The 23,172-nt window shown below is 38.8% G+C and overlaps 1 protein-coding gene across 2 annotated transcripts in view; it reads right to left on the bottom strand.

Moving 5' to 3' along the window:
- The window catches only part of Fras1 (Fraser extracellular matrix complex subunit 1), a 482,271-nt gene that overhangs the window by 285,802 nt on the left and 173,297 nt on the right, over positions 1-23,172 (bottom strand). For both annotated transcript variants that reach the window (XM_045144057.1, XM_045144056.1), the window contains exon 3: positions 12,744-12,851. In XM_045144057.1, coding sequence (XP_044999992.1) covers positions 12,744-12,851 — 108 coding nt within the window. The remainder of the gene's footprint in view (positions 1-12,743; positions 12,852-23,172) is intronic.

Raw genomic sequence — 23,172 nt, forward strand, 5'->3', positions numbered from 1 at the left:
TGTTGTTGTTGCTATTGAAAATGGGACTATGTCCCTTATTTCTTTCAACAAATGGTGCTGGGAAAACTGGATGGGTATCTGTAGAAGGATGAAAATAGATCCTTAACTTTCTCCAAGCCTAAGAATTAAGTCCAAATGGATCAAAGACCTTAATATCAGACCTAAAACTGAAACTGCTAGAGGAAAAAGTGGGGAAATCCTTCAACATATTGGCATAGGCAATGACTTTTTGAATATAACCCCATTTGCTCAGGAATCAAACCACTAATCAACCACTGGGACCTCATAAAATTATAAAGCTTTTGTACAGCTAAGGACACTGTGAATAGAGCAAAGAGGCAACCTACAGAATGGGAGAAAATCTTTGTCAGCTATACATCTGACATAGGATTAATATCCAGGATATATAAAGAACTCAAAAAACTAAATAATAGGAAATCCAACAACCCTATTAAAAATGAGCTATGGAACTAAATAGAGAATTCTCAAAGAAAGAAATGCAGATGACATACAAACATCTAAAAAAAAAGTTCTACATCCTTAGCCATCAGGGAAATGCAAATTGAAACTATTTTGAGATTCCATCTCACTCCTGTCAGAATGGCTATCATCAAGAAAACAAATGACAATAAATACTGGTGAGGGTGTAGAAACAGAGGAACCCTTCTATACTGTTGGTGGGAATGTAAACTGGATACAGGCCTTGTGGAAATCAATGTGGAGGTTCCTGAGATAGCTAAAAATAGATAGATCATATGACCCAGATATAGTACTCCTAGGCATATATCCTAAAGACTCATCTCACTACCTTAGAGATACTTGCACATCCATGTTTATTGCTGCTTTATTCACAATAGCTAGGAAATGGAACTGGCCTAGATGTACTGAAGAGTGGATAATGAAGATGTAGTACACATTTATATAACAGAGTTCTATTCAGTGGTAAAGAAAAATGAAACTATGAAATTTGTAGGGAAATGGAAAGACCTAGAAAGGATTATACTTAGGGAGGTAACCCAGACCCAGAAAGCCAAGCACTGCATGTTTTCTCTCATAAGTGAATCCTAGCAACAAATATTTGGACTTCTGTATGAGTTGGAATAAAACTCAGTACCAGAGGCCAATAAGCTAGTAAGGGTCTATGAGGGAGGGAGAAGAGGGTAGGACTTAAGGAGATGGTATTCTATATATGTAAGTAAATGAACCGATTACTGGGCATGGAAATGCCTAAGTGAGGTCAGGAAAAGAGATTGAGTAAAGGTAGGGAAGAAGGAGCATTAATCAAAAAATAAAAGGGCATGAATAAGCCATATGGTAACCTATTTTGTTTTTCTTTCTTTCTTTCTTTCTTTTTTTTTTTTGGACAGTAGTGAAACCAGAAGAAGGCAAAGATTGTTAGTAGGTAACTTTCAGTGCCAGGGATGGGATACCTTCCAGGGAGTTCTTGGCCAGGGAGGTTCCTCATGCCCCCAAACATTGCCATTGCCAAAGCTCTTAAGACCCCACAGGTTTGGACTGCAAGGTCAGTGAGAAGTTTTGCTGGAGCTGAAGGGAAACCTCCTCCCTATAGCTAGTTGACAGAAAGCTAGAAAGAGCTATGCAGCATGCAGCTCCATGAGAAACAGAGAGAAGTCATCATTGGAGATAAACAACAGTGAACACTGAACGCCTTAAGTTTGGCCAGCTAGGCCAAATGAGCCAACGGGTACAATAGTGGCCTGTCTGTTATGGGATAAACCAACACTCTCTACTGGGACTGGATGCCTGCTCCACAGTAGGGAATACATGCCTGATAATGAAAACCAATGACAGAGGAGGTCATGAGCCCTAGGGTTGTTAACTTCTGTTGGAGTCTGGCTAAATGCATGTATTATGCTCACCAAACCACCAGGTAAACACTTCGCTTAATGTTCATACCCATATATTACTGCTACTCTCACTTTTGGTTGGAGAAGCTTTTCTTTTCAGATGGCAATGCCCCCCTGGGATGACTCAAAAGGCACCAAAGTCCCAAGAAGAAGTGGCAAAAGAGTGCTCAGCACTGAAACATCTCTATCACACCTTCTAAGGCTCAGGGTTCATTGCATAAGAGGTAGTGGAAAGAATATAAGAGCCAAGAGCCAAGAAAAGATAGGCCTCCTTACAATGCACTCTTCCAGACACAAAATGGCCTGGATACCCATGACCTCGCAGTGCCTGGCACTACCTACACAAGACCCTCATAATAGGAGGGGAAAGATAATGATGTTAAAATAAAAAGGAGACTAGTTGAGAGGGAATATGATGAAGAGTGGAATTGCAAAGGGGAAAGTGAGGAGGGAGGGAATTATCATGGTTTATTGTCTATAACTATAGAAGTTGTCAATAAAAATAAATAAATAACAAAAAAAGATCTAAGTTGTTTTCCAAGGTTTCTATAATTGCAGTTCTTGATAGTATTAAAAAAATGGGTTAACACCTGTTGCCTCGGGATTTATGGGAATTTGTCACATGTTAACTAATAATGCACTTTCCACTAAAACTGCTTCAGAGCTAGTGAAAAATTTAGGGGACAGGGATATTGCATACTGATACAGCACTTGTCTTGTAAGTATGAGAGACCCTGGCTTTCATTTCCTCCCCACTCACACAGAGAAAAAGAGAGAGAGAGATCAAAGAGGAGACAATTATTTATGTTTGGGACCTAGTGATTCTCCTTTTAGATCCTGTTACTGATATATTTCCAAGTTTCCTCAAGTTTGGATATGTGGCAAACAGACATGAATGATTCTGACCAAAGTGATTGGAGACCCCTGCATGAGCCAGGAACAAATGACTCATCCACACAAAAGTCTACAGGGAGTCCAGCTGGAAACTGAATGGAAAAAATGAGGTGTGTGTGAGTGTGTGTGTGTGTGTGTGTGTGTGTGTGTGTGTGTCCGCGTGTGCATGCGTGCATTAATGTTTCCTTTGTTACTTTGTCTGCTTTCTTTGTACATAACACACACACACACACATACACACAAAGAGAAGTCTCAGTTGATAAAACTACAGTCAAATAAGTAGATGAGAAATAGAATAGAAATAATTTTTACAGCTAATAAGCCACTAAACAAATCAATCCATCAATAATAACAATCGCCCTATTCTCATTTCCTTGATAACAAAATTTATGATATGGGATTTTAAACAATTGCCTATGCTATGCAACATCAATTGCTTTTTAGATGGGTGCCCTATGAACCCAAATGGAAAACAACACCTTCATTTCCTCCACGACAGCAATAGAAGCTGCATTAGCATGATTTCCACTAAGAATTCTATTCAGATAGGAAATGAGATAACCTAATTGTTGTTTAACAATGTGGAAGCAGGGAGCACGGGAAGAGCATAAGGAGAATGTAAAACCTCAAGGGATATTTTATGTTCCTAAGTTAGTTCTCTATATTTTATATAACAAACTAATTTTCAGAAGATTTAGTCCTCCTCAAAAAATATCATTTCAAAAATGTAATATTCTTTATTTGTGAGTGGCAGTAAGAGAGGGAGAATGTGGCCTTCCCGTTGGGTCTGTGTATTGAGTTTCTGACTGGGCTTGACAGATGAGCTACATGCTGAACAATCAATGCTGCAAGCAAGAACCTGGAGACCAGATGCAGGGGGTTCTTGCACATGACCCTTTAACCTTAAATCTTTAAATAGTTTGGTGATCTGAGGGCTTCACAAAACACACAGGTTTACTATCCCTTCAGACATTGCATGGGAGCATTGGAAAGTGGCCTCAGGAACAAAAGCTATCAATAAAGGCTGCAAAGGAGCTGATAAGATGACTTGTGTAGGTTCTGGAAGAATCAATTAACAATAAAATCAATGATAATTGAATGACTATAGCTAATACTTATTATGATAGCAAGGTATAACACATTCCCATTTTCATGGAAGATATATTCCAAGGCCCCCAATAGTTTCCTAAAACTATAAATAATTCCAAATCTATATGTCCTATGTCTTTTTTCTCTTATATATGTAACTATAATAAAATTTAATTTGTAAATTAAGTATAGGAATTGATTAACAATAATAGATAATGATAAAATAAAACAATTATAACATTATACTACATAAAAAGTTACACAAATGTAGGTCTCTCAAAATATATTAGTGTACTATAGATTGTTCCAACTTCAACATTTAATTATTTTCCTTTCCATGTTAATTTGAGAACCTCATGTTTTACTTAGTGAGGTCTCTTTGGCAGATGTAAACTGCCAGAAACGATACTTTGCTTTGGAGAAATTCTGAAGTAAAATAAGGGTTAGTTGAACATAAATACTGTCATACCAAAAGAGAAAATCTCAGATGGTGCAGAGGAGCACACCTCTCATCTCAATATTTGGGAGGTTGAGGTAGTTGTATTGCTGTGAGTTTGAAGGCAGTCTTGAACTACAAAGTGAGTTCCAAGTCATCCTGGGTTAGAGGGAGAACTTACCTGGTGGGGGTAAGGGGACAGGCAATCTGATAGTCAAGACAGCTTCTAATGGGAATGGAACATAAACTACATGGAAATGCTAGACCATTCTGGGTGGTATGGAGTGGACTAATGCAACATTTCATCCCACTGTACAGAAGGTCATATGACTATTTCTTGAAGGTTCCAGTTAATATTTTCAGAGCATGGTGGAAAGAAGGAAAGCAGTTGGAAAAAGAAAAATACTGCACTAAAAATGTGTATGTATGTATGCAATATTAGCTATATACACATAGTTTGTCACATTGTTTGGAGCATCTTCAATATCTATGAAAGTGATCAGTCCCACGTTCTCCCTTGTTCCTAGTTGACCACCTGAATTCAAGCAACATTTACCTTTTTATGAGAGCCCAGTGATTACAGTCAACCTTAGGACCCAACCATTCTACCATATTGAATATTAAACCTTCAACTCTCTGAACCTGAGGTTCCCAGGATTCAGCTCCCTCTCATTCCCACTCATATTCTTTCTTTAAAATTTTTATCTGTTTTGTTTATTTGAGAAAGAGACAGAATGGGCATACCAGGGCTGTCAGCCACTGTAATGAACTCCTGATGCACGTGCCACCTTGTGCATCTGGCTAATGTGGGTCCTGCAGAATCAAACCTGGGTCCTTGGGCTTCACAGGCAAATGCCTTAACCACAAAGCCATGTCTCCAGTGCCATTTTCTTTCTTTTAAAGAGAGCCCTGGAGGCTGAGGAGATGGATTAATGGTTAAAGGCACTTACTTGCAAAGCCTGTGGGCTCAGCCTCAATTCCCCAGCACCCATGTAAAGTCAGATGAAAACATTGTACAAGTGTCTGGTATTCACTTGTAGTTGCAATAAACCCTGGCACACCCTTGTATGCACGAGTATGTGTGCAGATAAAGAAAGCCCTGAGCACACCTCTTGGTGACAGTCACTGAATGTCAAGTAGGCCTCATTCTCAACACCTGTCACTTCCCACATCTCCACTGCTTTTCTTCATCAGCATAGCCAAATGCTTTCCAACAGTTTGCATTTTCCTATTTTATATTTAATGGTTTGCAATGTGAGGAAATAATTTCAACTTGCAATTGGAACCCAGGGAGGACAGATACATGGTCTCATGCTCACACAAGACTTAGAGTCACTCATTGTGCTTTACCTGACCCAGATCAGACCCTTTCTCCAAAACATTCTTTTTTTTTTTTTTTTTTTTACTCTGTGGTATTTAATCTTGAATGCATTGGCAACTACCTAAAAAATTAGTAATGCACATCTTTGGATGTGACTGTGATGTCATTTCCAGAGAAGATTAGCCAAGAAGGGAAGACCTGTCCTGAATGTGGGTGGCACCATTCCACAAGGTAGAGGCTTAGACAGAGAATAAAGTTGGGAGAGAAAGTGAGAGAACTCACTAGTGCATTCATTTTCTTTCTCTATTTTCTGGCCACCATGAGGCAAGCCACTTTCCATACACTACCCACTATGTTAAACTGAAACCTCTAAAACTGTGAGACAAAATAAGTCTATTTTTTTCTAAGATGCTGTCATCAGGAGTTTGTCATTCTGACAAAAGTCTAACACATACTCCCAAGTGAATTTCAAAGGCTTAACAAAGAAAGTAGGGTATGAACTTCACCAGTATTGTGTCTCTTTTCTCTTTCTACTTACTTAACCAGATCTGTTCCTATCCATGGCTCTTCCTTTCCATTCCTAGAGAACAAGTTGGTTTCCCTACCCCAACCCCACACCCATCCCATGCTTTGGACTCCAGACTCTGTTCTTCTCCACAAACCACTCTTTCTAATTCATGGGTGCTGGCTCTCCTCCATCCCTATTCTAAATCTTCAGTTTATCTCTGTAGCCTCAGCCATTTCCCTTTCTTTCCTAACCAGATCATAAAATTCCCATGCTAATATGAAAATTGTGGTAGTTTGAATATATGGCCTCAGAGACTCAGGATTGAATTTTGAATCCCCAGAGGGTAAAGCTCTCCAGGTAAAGAACTGTTTGGGGTAGATCTTCAATCTAGCACTAGTAAATGTTCAGAACAGTCTAAGCTTTGGAAGTTCATGCTTGTTGGTGCTGATGATGTTGGCTATTTGGTAATGTCTTTTTGCTTGGATCTATGAAAGTAAGCCAGATTTTTTCTGTCATTGATGGTATTCCTCTAGAATTTTTAAGCCTGAAATAAGCCCCATTTTCTCCTATATGCTGCTTTTGGTCATGTGTTTGTCCAGCAAGGAGACACCAACTATAACAGTAATACTGGTACCAGAAGAGTGGGGGTGTAATTGCTGCATTTAATCCAACCATGTGTATTTTGGCCTTTTGGACCTTGTGTGCTGGAGGAATGTGGAAGGACTTAGTACTTGGGACTGGAGAAGACTCACACAGTAGTAAGTTAAATGTTATTGGCTATTTCTGGTGAGAATTTAAAAAGGGTAAATGCAGAGGGAATTGTGTTTGGGGGTTTGGCTTATGAACTTTCAAAGAGGAAGGAGAGACAGTAGAAAATGAAGTTTGTTGGGACTGGGTTATTGGCAAAAAGACTAGCTTCATTTTGCTGCCCATGCCAGAGAGCTTGATCCATGTTGAATTTGAAAGTAATGGGCTGGTGTGCTCGGCAGAAGGTATAGTACTGAGGAAATTCAAGCAAGTTTAAAGGTATAGGTTCAGACACTGGTTTGGGCAACTGTTAAGCAGATTACCACCATTAAGGGTAAGCCAACTATTTTGCATTGAAACAATGAAAAAGATGCCTGAAGGTGAAATACTTAAATCAGCTATTTTTGAGATCCAAAAAAAGGTTCAATGAATAGGAATGCAAACTCTTTTACAAGGAAGTGACTTAAAGGAAGAAGTATGAAAACTTATCCATCCCTTCAAATTCAAGATTTATTTCTCCCTCAGTTAACTAATTGGCTCTGTTACTACACACCTGGTATTGGTTTTGAAGCATGAAAACTGCCTGGAAGTGGGTCACGCAGTTCACTTGGTTCCAGGAGCACCTGCTGAGATGCAGCATGTGAATCAGAGTAATGGTCATGTGTAGAGGCCAATGAGACCATTATCTGAAGTTCTAGAAGTTGCTTCTGAGATGTGGAATGAGAAACAAGGTTGAAATAAACCCTGTATTAAAGGCTAAAAGTATGAGAATGGACCATGGCTTGCAGTGGATACCCAAAGGTGTATTGAATGTACCAGGACTGAGCAGTGGCTGCCATGGACAGTAGAGAGCTGGTAGCTCACAATGAAAGTTTTCCCTGAACTCTTCAGGCTAGCCAGATGAGCAGAATTAGAAAAATCCAGAGACTATCATACAGGTTATGGATGTTGGACTTTAACTACACCGTTCACCTGATGTTTATTGATTTTTGCATTGGTACATTCTCTCCTTGTTATGTCTTTTGCAATGGAAATGTTCACTCTGTGCTATCATGTATTGGAAGTATGTAACTTGTTTTGATTATATAAGAATTACAGTTAAGAAACAGCCTAAATTTCAGATGAGACTTGGGGCTTTGGAACAATATTAAAGACGATGGGGACCTTAAAAGTTGAACTAAATACAATTTATATTATGAGATGGTCATGAGTCTATGGGGCCAGGGGCAGAGTGTGGTAGTTTGAATTTATGGCCCCATAAATTCAGGCTTGAATTTTGAATCTTCAGTGGGTGGATCCCTACTTGAGACAACATGTTAGGGGCAGATCTTTAGCCTACAAGGTCTCTTCAGTGTGATTTAAGCTCTGGCAGTTTGTGCTTACTAGTGTCGGTGATGTTTGCTCTCTGGTGATGTCTCTCTGCTTGGATCTATGAAAGTGAACCAGATTTTTCCATCACTGATGGTGTTCACCTGGAATTTTTAAGCCTTAAATAAAACCCCTTCTTCCCATAAGCTTCTCTGGTTGTGTGTGTGAGTGTGTGTTTGTGTGTATAATAGTCACTGACTGATTATGCCATAAATCTAGAAGTCATTTCTCTTTTCGCTCACCTCCTACCTTCACCCAGTTCTGCTTAATTATATCCTAGACTAACTTGTCCTTTCCTTGTGATTCTTAAACTACCAGTGTTGTATGTAGCTGAAGTAGTCATCCTCTCATCTGGATTGCTCTGACAGCCTCTAAGCTGATCTCTTCATTTCTAATATTATTCATAGTCTTTGGAAAAACAGAAAAATATCCTTTTAAAAGGAAACCTGGGGTTGCAGAGATAGCTTAGCAGTTAAGGTGTTTGCCGGTGAAGCCTAAGGACCCATGTTAACTCTCCAGGTCTCCTGTAAGGCAGATGCACAAGGTGATGCAAGTGCACAAGGTCACACGTGCGCACAAGGTGGCGCACATGTCTGGAGTTTGAATGCAGGGGCTCTAGCATGCCAATTCTCTCTCTCTCTCTCTCTCATAAAAATTAAAAAAATTGAAAAATAAAACAAAAAACGAAATTTGACCATACCACTCATGCCTAAAACCTTTGTTATTATTCTATCATCTCCAAAATAAAAATTTAAGCTACACAGTATAGCCTTCAAATGCCTCTGTACATCTTAATTTACTTTCTTACCACAAATCTCATTTATGCATTGAAAAAAATACTTATGGAATACCTACCATGTGTCAGTGTGATTGGTTATGATGTAGACATATATCAAAAAATTACACAGTAGTACACACGAAATATCAGTAAAAATATGTACTATGCCAGAGAGCAGTTAGTACCAAAAACAAAATATGGAAAAGTAATACAAAACGTGTAGTAGTAGATGGAGAGTTTTACTTTTTTAATAGAATGGTATTCAGGTAAGATATAAAAGTTAAAGACTAAGGCATGTGTTAATGTGTTGACATATATGCAATATTTATACATGTATATATAAATACACATAATATGTAGAAATCAGGTACATTTTTGCCATCGTGCCTCTGCATTTTACTGTTCCACTGAAGTTTTTCTTACTTAGATGAATGTGTGTGTGTGTTTATCCAGAAATAGATGTGAATTACAGTATGCAAGTGAGGCTAACATAAAATTAATGAGCTATATAGTAGTAGCATAATGTATATTGTGAGTTTTTGTGTTAATTAAGAAGAGAGGCCATTGGAAGGGTTTAAGGAGAGGAGCAATATGATGACTTAAATTTTAATTGGATCACCCTGACTGCTGTAAAGCATGTATCGAAACAGTCACTCAGTTAAGAAGGTGCTGTGAGAATCCAGGGAACACATAGCAGTAGGTGAAACCAGAGTGAGAGTACTTCATACATGCCCGTGATGTTCTAGTGTATGAGGAAAGAGCTGAGGTACTTTTGCTGGAAGTGAGGTATGGGAGAAAGTGAGGAATTAAAGATGATTTAAATTCTCTGGCCTGAGCATTTGAGAGAATGGACTTACTGAGGTAAGAAAATCAGAAGACAGATAGTAGCAGCTAATGAAATCATGAGTCTGGTACTCATGATCAGAAACTTTCTGTGAAAGGTCAGATAGCCTTGGGGAGTCACATGTGGTCTACATGATAGGTACATCACTATAAAAAGTATGAAAGCAGCTATAGACAGAAGAGAAAGAAGTGAGTGTGCCTGTGTCTCAACAAACTTTCACAAAACAGTGGTCTTGATTTCTTTCAGGCATTTAGAAAATTTGCTAACCAGTATTTTGTAATACACATTCACATTTTTTTTCCTTCTCAAGTAGAGTCTTGCTATGTAGCCTAGGCAGGCTCAAATTCAGGATCCCCTTAACTAAGCCTCTGAAGTGTTGGAATTAACAGTGTGCACTATCTTATCTGCCTAAGAGCCATTCGTAATTCATAGGCCATACAAAAGCAATTTACATACCAGATTTGGTCTACTGATCCCTGGGATAAAGCTAGCTTACATTTGCATTTCTCTGAAGACTGACAATGTTGAACATGTTTTCATGTATGTAGTGGCTATTGATATTTCTTTATCTGAAGAGTATCTTTTCATGTGCTCCTTTCTCTTTTGCCATTATTTTGAGATCTTTATATTTTCAATATCAGTACATCAGTCCCAAGTTGGGTGGATAGATGGAAAAGAGCTCCAGTTCTATGTGAAATACCAAAAAGAAACCCAGTTCATTAGAGTGTTAATAAAAAAATTAAAAATAAAAGAGATAATATGGGGCTGGAGAGATGGCTTAGCGGTTAAGCGCTTGCCTGTGAAGCCTAAGGACCCCGGTTTGAGGCTCAGTTCCCCAGGTCCCACGTTAGCCAGATGCACAAGGGGGCGCACGCGTCTGGAGTTCGTTTGCAGAGGCTGGAAGCCCTGGCGCGCCCATTCTCTCTCTCTCCCTCTACCTGTCTTTCTCTCTGTGTGTCTGTCGCTCTCAAATAAATAAACTTAAAAAAAGAGATAATATGTTAGTTTTCATAGATATAATTTAGATCTTCTAACATTTAATTAGGATATCTTCTATGATATCATAAATATACATGTGAAGTGGGTGTGTCTTCATGGCCCTTGTACCACCACCTGGATTCTAATATGAATTAGAGTGCCAAATGGTGATTTCTTAAGAGTAAGTATTTATTTTCTCCATAAAGTAGGACACATGGCATATAACAGAGCATTAATACATTTAAATAGGGTTGGCGAGATCACTTAGTGGTTAAGGCGCTTTTTTGAAAAGCCAAAAGACCTAGGTTAGATTTCTCCAGGGCCCACATAAGCCAGACGCACAAGGGTGCACATGTGTCTGGAGTTCATTTGCAGCAGCTGGAGGCCCTGGTTTGCCCATTCTCTCTATCTCTGCTTCTCTCTCTCTCAAAAAAATTAAATAATTTTGTAATCTGTACTTCTCAGAAATATATCCTGGTAAAAACTGAGAAATACTCATAAAGTATATTTTCATTCTAATATTAGTTTGGCTGGGGTGGGAGGCAGAATGTTATTAGCATTAGATGGCAAAAAAAATTCAAGACTAATTACTGAAGAAAGGGAAGAAATTAGAAAATTATACACTGCTTATGAAATTGACAGAATGCTTTTTAAACAAAATAATTGGACTTCCCTAAAGAGTTTCAAATGCTTGCATTTAAAAATTAAGATTTTCTTTAAAATAGATTGGCTTTAAAAAGAAAAGAGTCAGCATCTAGAAAATAATTTATTCTAACAGAATAGAATCTAACAGAAGAGATGTATAGTTACAAAAGACCTCAAAACTTTTAACCTAGGAACAAAAGAAAATACCGCTCACAGACTTAGACAAATAAAGGGATTCTTGGGTCAGGGCTTCCCCACTTTTTATGGGGTCATGGATAGCAACAGTAATAGCACCAGTGGCAGATCCAAGTGATTCACCTTCAAGAAGTTAACCCTGGTCTGCACAGATTGTTCAGTGGGTAAAATTCTTGCCGGTCAAGCATGAGGACCTGGGTTTGGATCCCCAGAACCCACATAAAGTGTTAGGCTCCCTTAACTCCAGGGCTGAGGAGCCAAGAGGCAGCGCTTACTAGCCAGCCTAGGGGAAATGGTGAGCTCTAAGTTCAGAGAACTTGTTTGTAAAAATAAAGTGGAGAACAACTGAGGAAGATATCTGATGTAGTCCTCTGATACACACACACACACACACACACACACACACACACACAAATAAAGGAGGGAAAGAAAAATGTGGCGATCTACCCATGCAATGGTATGTGAATGTTGTAATTACAATAGGTTACCACCTGTAAGACTCAGGGTTAACCTCTGAGTAAGTTTATTAATTCTATAATCATAGCTAATTGCTTAAAATTTCCAACCTTCACTTCTTTTGCCTATAAAGTGAGAATAGACACTAATCCCTCATCATATTAAATGGAGTGACATTTGAAAAACCTTAAACCAAGTGCCTTATCCAAAACATCACTTACTAAATGAAAACAAAGATGTCATTATATATAGATACTAAAGTTTTCTACTGTATTTCATTAAACTTCCAATCAAAAGATTGGGATAAATTTCAAACACGGATGATCAAAGAGATTTAGAGGGCTGGAAAGATGGCTTAGCAATTAAGGTGCTTGGCTGAGAAGCCTAAGGACCCATGTTTGACTCACCAGCTACCGCATAAGCCAGACACAAAAGGTGACACATGTGTCGCATATGTGCATATGTTGGCACACACGTCTGGAGTTTGATTGCAGTGGCTAGAGGCCCTGGCATGCCAATACTTGCCCTCTCTCCCCCTCTCTCTGATTAAACACAAAAATTTAGAAATGTAACGGTTTGACTCTACTAACTTTAGGATCGCTTAAGAATACCATACCTTCTCAAAGGCACACTGAGGGTTTCTGCAAACAACAGGTTTGCAGATAACGATATCACCATGGCAACGACAGTTCTGGCATGAGTCAGGCTTCCAAATTGTGGCATCCTGCAAGCAAGCAGAGCTCTGGGTTAAAAACTGATCAGTCAAGTCTGGGTTCACAAAAGCAGCATCATCAATAGCCCCTCATCTCGAGCGATTAAAAGTCACAGGCACAACACACACAGGACTTGCTGAGCACTGATTAAACCCTGAGCGGCAATAAAAGCAGTATAATCCATTTCACAACAGTCAACCCACGTAGTCAAAGACAAGGGCATTCAGTAGAGAGCTGTCGATAGCCATAGTAAAAACCATTGATTGGCCTGACACCTCAGGAAGACATGCTGCTCCCCAACTTGAAGTTACTTTTTATCTGCTAACTAGCAGAAACTATATGAGGGATTTAAAAGAAAAGGATGCTTTGACTAAAACTAACCAGCATCACATAAGCAAGATTTGCCACTAGGTAACAGAAGCAGTCTTCATGCTGCAGCTACCTGCTACTACACACCAAACACTCATCAGAACAAGAGGGAGATGAGGAAGCAGTTCAATTTTTAACACAGTTCCACTAACACAGGTATTGAGTGACTATGATGTGCTTAGTGGTACGCAAGGAATATTGATGCCCAGGCATGGGCATCATCATCATCAAGTGTCTCCAAAATTATTTTAGGTTGTGAGCACAAGGGAATTTAGTGGATACATTTGTATGATCTGATGTCATTTCTCAACAAATTGGAAAGGACAATAATGACATGAACAGAAAGGTGAAGCTGGACTGAGTTAAAAGACTCCAATATTTCTTTGTTATTTCTCACCGTCCATTATGCTGGATCCTTACTTAAATTGTGAGCACTTTGCAGTACCTTTTAACCCAACTCTGTCAGACAGAGTCCACAGAGATCTGTTTCTGGCCCTTGAATGGCTACACTGATGACTTTGAATTGAAACAACAAGGACTGCATAAGTTATCCTGTTCCTCCCACACACATCTACCTTGGCTGAGTGTTAAACACTAACCCTCTTTGAGAATGCCATCTCAGGGGTTCTCTGTTTTGAGCCTATTTTGTGGCTCATTTTTACCTCCATTACGATAAAAATGCAGACAGTGATACAGCCTTTACCTATCTCCCTGGGTTGTCTGAATCCCACAACCCTAGATTAAGCCAGTGGACACGACCTGGTCTCACATCCTACTTTCCTGCTGTAGTCCCTGCTCTGTCCTGACTTCTCCAGAGAGAGGGACTAAAGCTGGCCTCCACCTCAGGGAGGTGCCAACCTAACCTGACCTAACCTACCTTAACCTTTGCCCTATCCTGCAGTCCAGCAGCTCAGCCCTCCTGCAGCCCCCTCGTGCTGTGCATGCTCCCACCCTTATCGTGCTCACGTAAGTGCCTGTTAGCCTTCCCAGACTTGGCCCAGCACATTACAGATGCTTAAAAGAACAAGTGTTAGTAGTTCAAAGGTTGCTTAGTAAAGGTGTTTTCCTCTTTCTAAACTTTTTCTAGTTTCCTCTGTCAGCCAGTTGAAATGCTACCAAATACATAAAGGAGGGTTAAGTTTCTTTACCCCTGGTAGTCATAGGAACCACGAATTAACTTGAGCTGAATGAGCTGGGAAACTGAGGGATGCTAACAGCAGCCATGTTTACATGCAATGTCAAAAAAAAAAATGCTATGGTTATATTTATGTGCCAACTTCGCTAAGCTATGGTCCCCATTTATTTGACCAAGTACACATGTCACTGGTACATATGGTGCCAAATTCAGGATTTTTTGGGTTTTTTGCTTCAAGGTGATTCAAAATGTACTCATTCATTAAAAATTTTTGTCAGACTAAAATGAACCCAACATGGCTCAGGGAAATTTTCAGAAGATGGGATGGAAAGATTGTTAGAGCCATATGTCGAGACATTATACACAGAGACATTGCCTCTTCCCCATAACTGATGGCTACCCCACAATGCATGATCCACATTCCTCAATGAGGAGGCTCCCTTCAGAGGGCGGAGGACAGGGAGGAGGCTCACAATGGTACCAAAATGGCTGTATACACAGTGTGTACATAACTAATAAAAAAAATGAAGGGAAAAATTTTGGTCAGCGTTTGGGATTTTTTTATGTGTGCATGTATGCGCATATGTGTGCATTCATGTGTGTATGAAAATGGGCACATGTATGTGCAAGTGCACATAAACATTTATGTGAAAGCCTAGAGATGCTAGAGTTTGATGTTGGGTGTCTTTCTCAGTCGATCACCACTTTATTTACTGAGGTAGGGTCTCTCACTTGAATCCAATTCTCATCAGTTTGGCTTGTCTTGATAACCAGCTTGCCATGAGGATCGGTTCCCCATCTACCAGGCATTAGGATGACAGAAGGACTGCCGCGCTCAGCCGACATTCACAAGGGTGCAGGGGGTCCAAACTCCAGTCCTCATGCTTGCATGGCTTTTAAGTAAAGAGGACCACCTTCAGAAATGAATGGGTCTTGAGTGCAGAACCCGAGGTTACCTGGTAAAGATCAGTCTTAAGAATATAACATGGAGATTCTGTCTAAATTTCCAACCTGTTGACCTATTTTACAGACTTTAAATTTACCATAATTCATGAGCCAATTACTTAAAGTAAATACATTTGCCTAACTCTGCCTCAGCATTGGTTTGGTTTTCCTAGAAAATCATGAGAAATATAGCAACACACGTGTAGATTTATATGTATAGCCACAACAGTGCAAAACAAACATGAAGTTACTGAAAGAGGTGTGGCTGTCCAGCCTCCATCATCATGGCTGGAGAAAGCAATTCTGAGTCACAGGGCTAAGCCAAGTACTTGCCTGCCTGACCACCCAATGAAACCAGCACTGGTACTATTATCTTCCTCTCACAGATTAGAAAATATCATGAAAGAAATTGGTACATTTGCCCAAATTCACAAAGTTCTTATGAGACATAGACTGAGACTCTGAAACAAATGCCTGTGCCACCCTTGTGAACTTTGCATTTGCTCTTGAGTCAAAGTGCCTGTCCCAGTTTTTTCATTGATTAAATAAGACCTTGAAAGGAAAATGGGGACCAGGTTGCTGAAAGGTGACAAATGAACCATATTTGGTACATGTAGGAGATTATTATAAAGAATGCATTTATTTTTCTAAATGCTGCTTAATATGCTTGAGATATTCAGCAAACATCTCCTAAACATTTCATTTTCCCAGAGTAAATGGAGTAACATAAGGATCTTGGCTTTCCCATCTCCTTGCCTTGTGTACACACACACACACACACACACACACACACACACACATAAAACTTGTAAGTAAAATGAATATTTATTTAGGACTCTAGCATTCAAAGAACAGAGAACATTGTAGTGGGTATGAAGAATGAATCTGTAGATGGAGTTTTTAGGACTGCCGAGGTAATTAACAAAGTCTCCATCTCACCAGCCTGAACCAAAATCTTCCCTTATTCAGATGGAGGATGCTCACATCAGGAAGTATACACTCATTTAAGTTGGTGTGGGTCTAAGGAGTGATCTGCCTTCATTTTCACAAAAGTCTTCACATTTTTCTCTACGGTTTATTATTTTCAGTGTGAGCCCCCACTCCTATCCCATTATACTTTTTTTTTTTAATTTTATTTATTTATTTATTTGTTTATTTATTTATTTATTTATTTGAGAGCGACAGACACAGAGAGAAAGACAGAGAAGGAGAGAGAGAAAGAGAGAATGGGCGCGCCAGGGCTTCCAGCCTCTGCAAACGAACTCCAGACGCGTGCGCCCCCTTATGCATCTGGCTAACGTGGGACCTGGGGAACTGAGCCTCGAACCGGGGTCCTTAGGCTTCACAGGCAAGCGCTTAACCGCTAAGCCATCTCTCCAGCCCATTATACTTTTTTTTATCAGCCCTCAATCATTGGACTTCACTTATTGACATCTAAACAGGCCCTTCTAAAATCACAGAAAGGCTTTCCTGTCCTTCACAAAGCCATAGTTTTTCTTTACCTTAGTAAGAAATTTATCGGAGGCTAAAAAGCCTTCCTGATCCTGTTTACATACCTGTCATTTCAGCCAACTAAGACTCTTCTAGAAGAGAGATCTAATTTTCTTCTTCTTGGTAGATCCCCTTCACTTAGCACAGTTCCTGGACATTGGCTGAATTACTAAATAACTCTGAGTGCTTGCTTACCCTCATGAGAGTATATACCTATCCAAATTCAGACATTCCAGGGGGCTGTAAGAGCTTCAGAAAACATTAAACTGATGTCACTCTAATGGTACCCAAATGTGGAATGTTATCACTTTGCTGGTGTCTAACTGTGCTTGAAGAAAGTATTTCTTCATCTAAGCACTGGATCTGTCAAAAGTACTTCCTTATATTAATGTCTGTATAGAGGTAAATAATTTATGGGTAATTTTAAATAAAATAAGCCTTTTCCCAAGGCCTGGATAGATGGCTATATATTTCTCAGATCTAAAACTTTACGAATCAATTTCTATGGTCCCATAAAATTGTTTTATGAAGGTAGGGATACTAGAGTTCCTCAATAGCTTAAAACTTTGGATAAAACCATAAAATACAAAGAAATAACACTGTAAAGAAAGTTTTACAGATTTTCCATATGACCACCTCAACATATTACTTCATAATCCTCTACCCAAATCTGATACACTCTGAAAAAGACTTATAGACTAATGCACTAGGACAAGCCTAAACAGCAATGGAAATATGATTAGCTTAAATGATGGTGATGTCTTTAATAATACATGAATAAAATGCTCCCATAGATAATATAATGTTCCCATCCCCAAATACTTTGCAATCCAGATGCTTAAGAGTTATTATTGAGCTGTAAGCATGTAGCTTGGTCATAGAGCACTAGCCTAGCATGTGAAAGTCCTGGGCTTGACTGATTCCCAGCACTGAAAAAAAAATTATATAATGTATTGACTTGCCTAAGTATTTATAATTTTATTAATGCTAAATATAAGCAATTAATATACCCCTCATCAGTACTTAAATTTGGGAAGGGGGCATTATTAGTATTCAAAACATCAGCATATCAACTGTCAACATTTTTCTATCTGAATGGCCTAATAACCCTACATTAATTATTGATTAACTCATCTCATTGTTTAAATTCCCTTGACCTTTTAGACCAAAAAACATGAGAAAGAAGGAATAAACCTTTCTAAAAGCTATGTTTTCAACCTACAAAATAGTGTGTAGAATATAATTATTTTTATAATAAAACATATTTACATAATAATAAAATATGGAATTATACAAACCACTAAGTAAAAGGTGGTCATTGCTGAGTATAGGACTAGATGATTTTTTTCCTTTATCTTATCTATATCTTTTATTTCTTCAACAAGAAAATATGTAAGTTATGTGCCCTTTAAATTTACTTTTAAAATACAAGGTAGAAGATCAAAAGAAAAATGAATGTTTGTTACTTTTTCCTGCCAATCATAGGCATAAATAAAATCCAGATTTTGGACCTGAACTAGTAGAGTTAAACAAAATTATGTGCCAAACTCTAACAGTGGATAATTTAGCCAAACTTACTGAGCTAGTTCTAAGCCTTCTTGTATTTAGTGAAGTTTAAAATTTAACTGTATCCCTGCCTGTCCCACAAAACAATGAAAGAAAGGTAATACTCCCCTAGGCCTCATATCTTCATTTCTAGAGGTTCATTTTCCTGATGAATGTAGTTTTCAAGAAAGACAATCCATAAAAAAATGCTCTTTGACCCCGTTCCAGGTCAGAAATAATGGTCCTTGTTTGTCAAGGAACCATAAAGAAACAAATCAATAACTTTCATAAGGTTATTTTAGAGATCGTTTCCCAAGTGCCCTTCCTTAGACAGCTTAGATAAACAATAACTTTTTCATTTGGTCTCATTTTAAAGTTCATGGAAGGTTCCCCATTTGGCACCAAGTAAAAGGAAAGAAGGGTAATATTGTCAGAGACATGAGATCTTGTGTTTACATTAAATTCTCTCCATTCTGGAGGAATAAATGTAACTTATAACAATGAGAAGTGCTAAAACACTTCCTATTTGAGACCTATTTCAAAGGTTTGCTCCATGTAATACCTGTTTACTGAGCTTCTTACACACCAAGGACCTCAGTAGCTTCCCATTCCAGCAAGGAAATGATTAGGATGTGCTTGATCTCCTCTTCTTGTTGAAATGATAAACCCAAAGGCATTTGTTGTAAGAATAACAACTTGGATACAAACACAAATGCATGAATCATAGATGTAAAGATAGCCAGCATGTGTAACTGAAAATGCCTTTGTTTATGAGACCCTGAAGAGCACAGCAAGTTAGCATCATGTCCGTGTCTTACTAGAGCACTATTCCAAAAGTGGAAGGAGGAAAAGGAAAGGAGAAGGAACAAGCTAACTGTAAGGGCCAGTAATACTTTTGCTTTTCCTCATCACAGAGTCCCATGGATTTATTAATAAGGAGCAGAGACATAGAAATGATGTGTGCAGGTAGGGAAGGTGGGTCAGTGGTTAAAGGTGCTTGCTTGCAAAGACTGCTGTCCTGGGTTCAATTCCCCAGCCACCCACATAAAGATGGATATAAACTAACATGTAAAAATAAATAAAAATTTTAGAAATGATGTGTGTGAATTGCATTAAGGATGTGTGACTCAAATTCACACTCTTCTCTTTTTTTTCTGTTTAGTAACATCAACAACATAGTATAATATCACTTATTAACACTCTTAGTTAATATCACTCTTACTTAATATCATTGTTAGTTCTACTCTTTTACTTTAATAGAAGGGACTCAAGATGTAACTCAGTTAGTAGAGTGCTTGCTTAGCGTACATGACTGTGGTCCTGGGTTTGATCCCCAATACTGGCATAAACCAAGCATGGTGACTCAATCTTGCAATGTCAAACGGAAAAGGAGAGAGAGAGAGAAGGAGAAAGAAAGAAAGAAAGAGAGAGAGAGAGAGAGAGAGAGAGAGAGAGAGAGAGAGAGAGAGAGAGAGAAAGGAAGGAAGGAAGGAAGGAAGGAAGGAAGGAAGGAAGGAAGGAAGGAAGGAAGGAAGGAAGGAAGGAAGGAAGAGAGAGAGAAAGAGTTACATACATACAGACAGACATTCAAACACATAGGTTGAGATTAACAAGGGGAGACTCTGTAGGTCTCTAAGGCAGTGTTGCCTACATATACAAGAAGAATGGATTGTGAGGTTTAGTGGCCCACCATCTCTCCAGGTTCTCTAAGGTAACACAGATAGTCTCCAGGCCTTAAGTATCATTTCCTCTTGAAGGTACTCTCCACCTCCTTAACCAAGTACATTTCTGCATCATTCTAACCAAGCTAGTCCTGCTTTCAAAGAGCATATATGTCCCCTCCCAATTTTGTTCTGTATAGGAGGGGGAAAAAAGGAAGCATACAGCCCTTCTTGAGTTCTAGATTCTTTGGCATTTTCATGTCTTGTTTATTCTTTTCATAGGTTCTCATCATGATCTTCAGTGCACAAAGGTGGAAACTAAGATTTGGAGCTGCTGAGTAATATCCCTGCAGCCCCCAAGTGAAGGTACCTGCATTTGAACCAGGGTGTCTTCTTGTAAAGATTCAAAATCTTCGATCTCCCTGTATGTCACCCTTATACACAGCTTGGTCTAAACGAGATTATCCTGCACTAGTTCAAGCAGAAATGAAAACATGGTAGAGCAGGGAATACCAGGTTCTGAAACTAGTTCAGCAGCTTCCTAGCTGAGGACTTCAAACAAATCTGTTAGCTTTCCCAAGTCTGTTCACTACAGTGTAAACTATAGATAAGAGATGATCCACTCAAGACAAATTAAGGATGAAATAAGCTAGTGTTCTTAACAGAGTAACTTGCCCACAGGAATCATGTAATCAGTGTTAGCTGTGACTTGACCCACATGCTGAACCCTTCACCTGTCAATCATGGTGTTTTCTCTGAAAGAAGGTTATAGCACTTAGACCTATAAAAAATCTCCCTGATAATCTCTAGTGTGTAAGATAAGGACCAGATAATTTTCTCAGCCTAAACAATCCACTATCAAATGCTGTGGTAACTCTAGAGTAGAATAGTATAGTAAGCATACAGTATGTTAAGAGGGGGTATCTTTAAAATATGGAATAAAAGAAAATATCCAAATAATGCGCTCATTTCAAATTTTCAAGCAACTGAAGCCTGAGCTTAGCTGTATGGCTTGACTATTTGTTACATCCAGCTTTCCATTGTTCTAACACAATCCTGTTAGAGTGAAAGCCTGAGCTAAGAACATTCCAATGATAAAATAACACTCATAAATTTCCAGAGATGTTCACCACAGAGAAATTTTCATTATGAATAAAAAGTCAACTTTATATTTCCACCTCAACTCGGATTCTAGGGAGATTCTACTATAGCTTAAACTTCTAATTGCTTTTTTTTTCTCTATCATTTTGGCTTCCAAAGACATCATTTCATATTCCTAAGGCATGTGAGGGAAAAAAATTAAACATTTTAAATGTTTGCACATGAAATGAAACTATAGCAACTCCATTATCTCTTATATTATTTATTTTGTCTTTTTCTCAACTAGATTATTATCAATCATTTTATAATTAAGTTTTTTTTTCACCTGTTTCTTTCCCTTCTCAAGAAAAATGATGATTTCTTTATGTTCAGGCAGCTTTGTATTCACATAGGGACTAAAACATACAAGACAATGTTTTTGAATGAGTGAATGGATGGATGGATAGATAGATGGTATTCCCAAGAGTAAAGAATTGCTACTCTGTGATGTGGCTTCTGAAATCAAGTACACAGACAACAGCACTCCATTCCATATGATGCCCTTTAAAGCTGTGCAGCTGCAGTTGCCTTTCTCAATCTGAACTGATTGAGATCTTATCTTCTAGTCATGCCTCCGTTAGGACCTTTGCTCTGACAGAGACCTTCGATTTCTGGCTAAATGTCAAGGGGATGCATGCCACAGCCCTCTCATACTATTTGAAGCTCTCCTGCATGTCCTCAATCCCTAAATTTTCCTCTAACTAGCCCCCTTGGCAATAGTCCTGGTTAAAATAACCCTTCAGTGAATAGTCTGGATTTGTGCTGACACTGACATTCAACCAGGTAAAGAGAAACCTGATAGGTCTGCTTTCAGTCCTGGAAGAGAAGAGCCAAAGGGTTTCTTGCCATAAATTCACTATTTCATGTAAAGCAGAGCTTCTAAATGGTTGCTATGTCACCATAAGATATTGAAAATTTAATGTAATACTGAAGAGTTGAAGTGCTGTTGGCATTCAATGAACAAAGAACATAAATCTAAGCTGCCATGTAATAAGCAAAACGTTTTCCAAAGAACAACTGCCCTTCTTGCACATTGCTTTCAAATGTTCCACAAAACATTCATGTCAGTGACAAACCTACTTACAAGTGTCTGACTACGTATTCTAACTCAATTTTTAAAATTTTAATTGACAGAGAGAGTGGGGGGATAGGGTGAGAATGGGCACACCAGGGCCTTCAACCACTGTAAATTAACTCCAGACACGTGTGCCACCTGTGTATCCGGAGAACATCGATCCTGAGGAATCGAACCTGGGTGCTTTGGCTTTGCAGGCAAATGCTATAACCAACAAGCCATCTCTCCAGCCAGAATTTAATTATATATACATAAACACAAAGTACTGCCTGCCTTTAATCCCAGCACTCAGGAGGCAGAGGTAGGAGGATTCCACGAGTTAGAGACCACCCTGAGATTACATAGTGAATTTCAAGGCAGCCTGGGCTAGAGTGAGACCCTACCTCAAAAAAAAAAAAAAAAAAAAAACTTTTAAATTAACAAACCCTGTGAAAATTTTTCACCTGCATGCCCTAATTGTATTTATCTTGACAAAAAAGACAATGACTAGATGGAAAAATAAAGCAGAAAGGAATTTAGATTCATGCCAGTTAACACATGGGTAAGTAAAAAGGAAAATAACCCTACTGTGGTGGTTTGAATGCAAATGAATGTCCTCCATAGACTGAGGTAGTTTTGATTAAGCTTCCTACTTAAGTCTCCTGCAGGCAGACCTCTGCTGAGGAGGGGTGTCCCTGAGGGTGGATGTTGAATCCAGTCCTACTAGGTGTATAGTGAGAACTTTGAGCTCTGGCCTTGTTTGCTGGTATGAATTTCTCTCTATTCCTCTCTCTCCTGAAGATATGGGAGTGAGCCAGCTTCTTCTACCATGTTGCAGCTTCCCCTAGAATCTATAAACCTGAAATAAACCCTTTCCTCCCATAACCTGCTTCTGGCTAGATGTTTGTCCTAGCAATGTGAAGGTTACTGCAACACATACAAACAAACAAACAAACAAAAAAACCTTATGGGATTTTAAATATATTTCAGTA

This window comes from Jaculus jaculus, chromosome 2 (assembly GCF_020740685.1).
Source record: "Jaculus jaculus isolate mJacJac1 chromosome 2, mJacJac1.mat.Y.cur, whole genome shotgun sequence".
NCBI lineage: Eukaryota > Metazoa > Chordata > Mammalia > Rodentia > Dipodidae > Jaculus > Jaculus jaculus.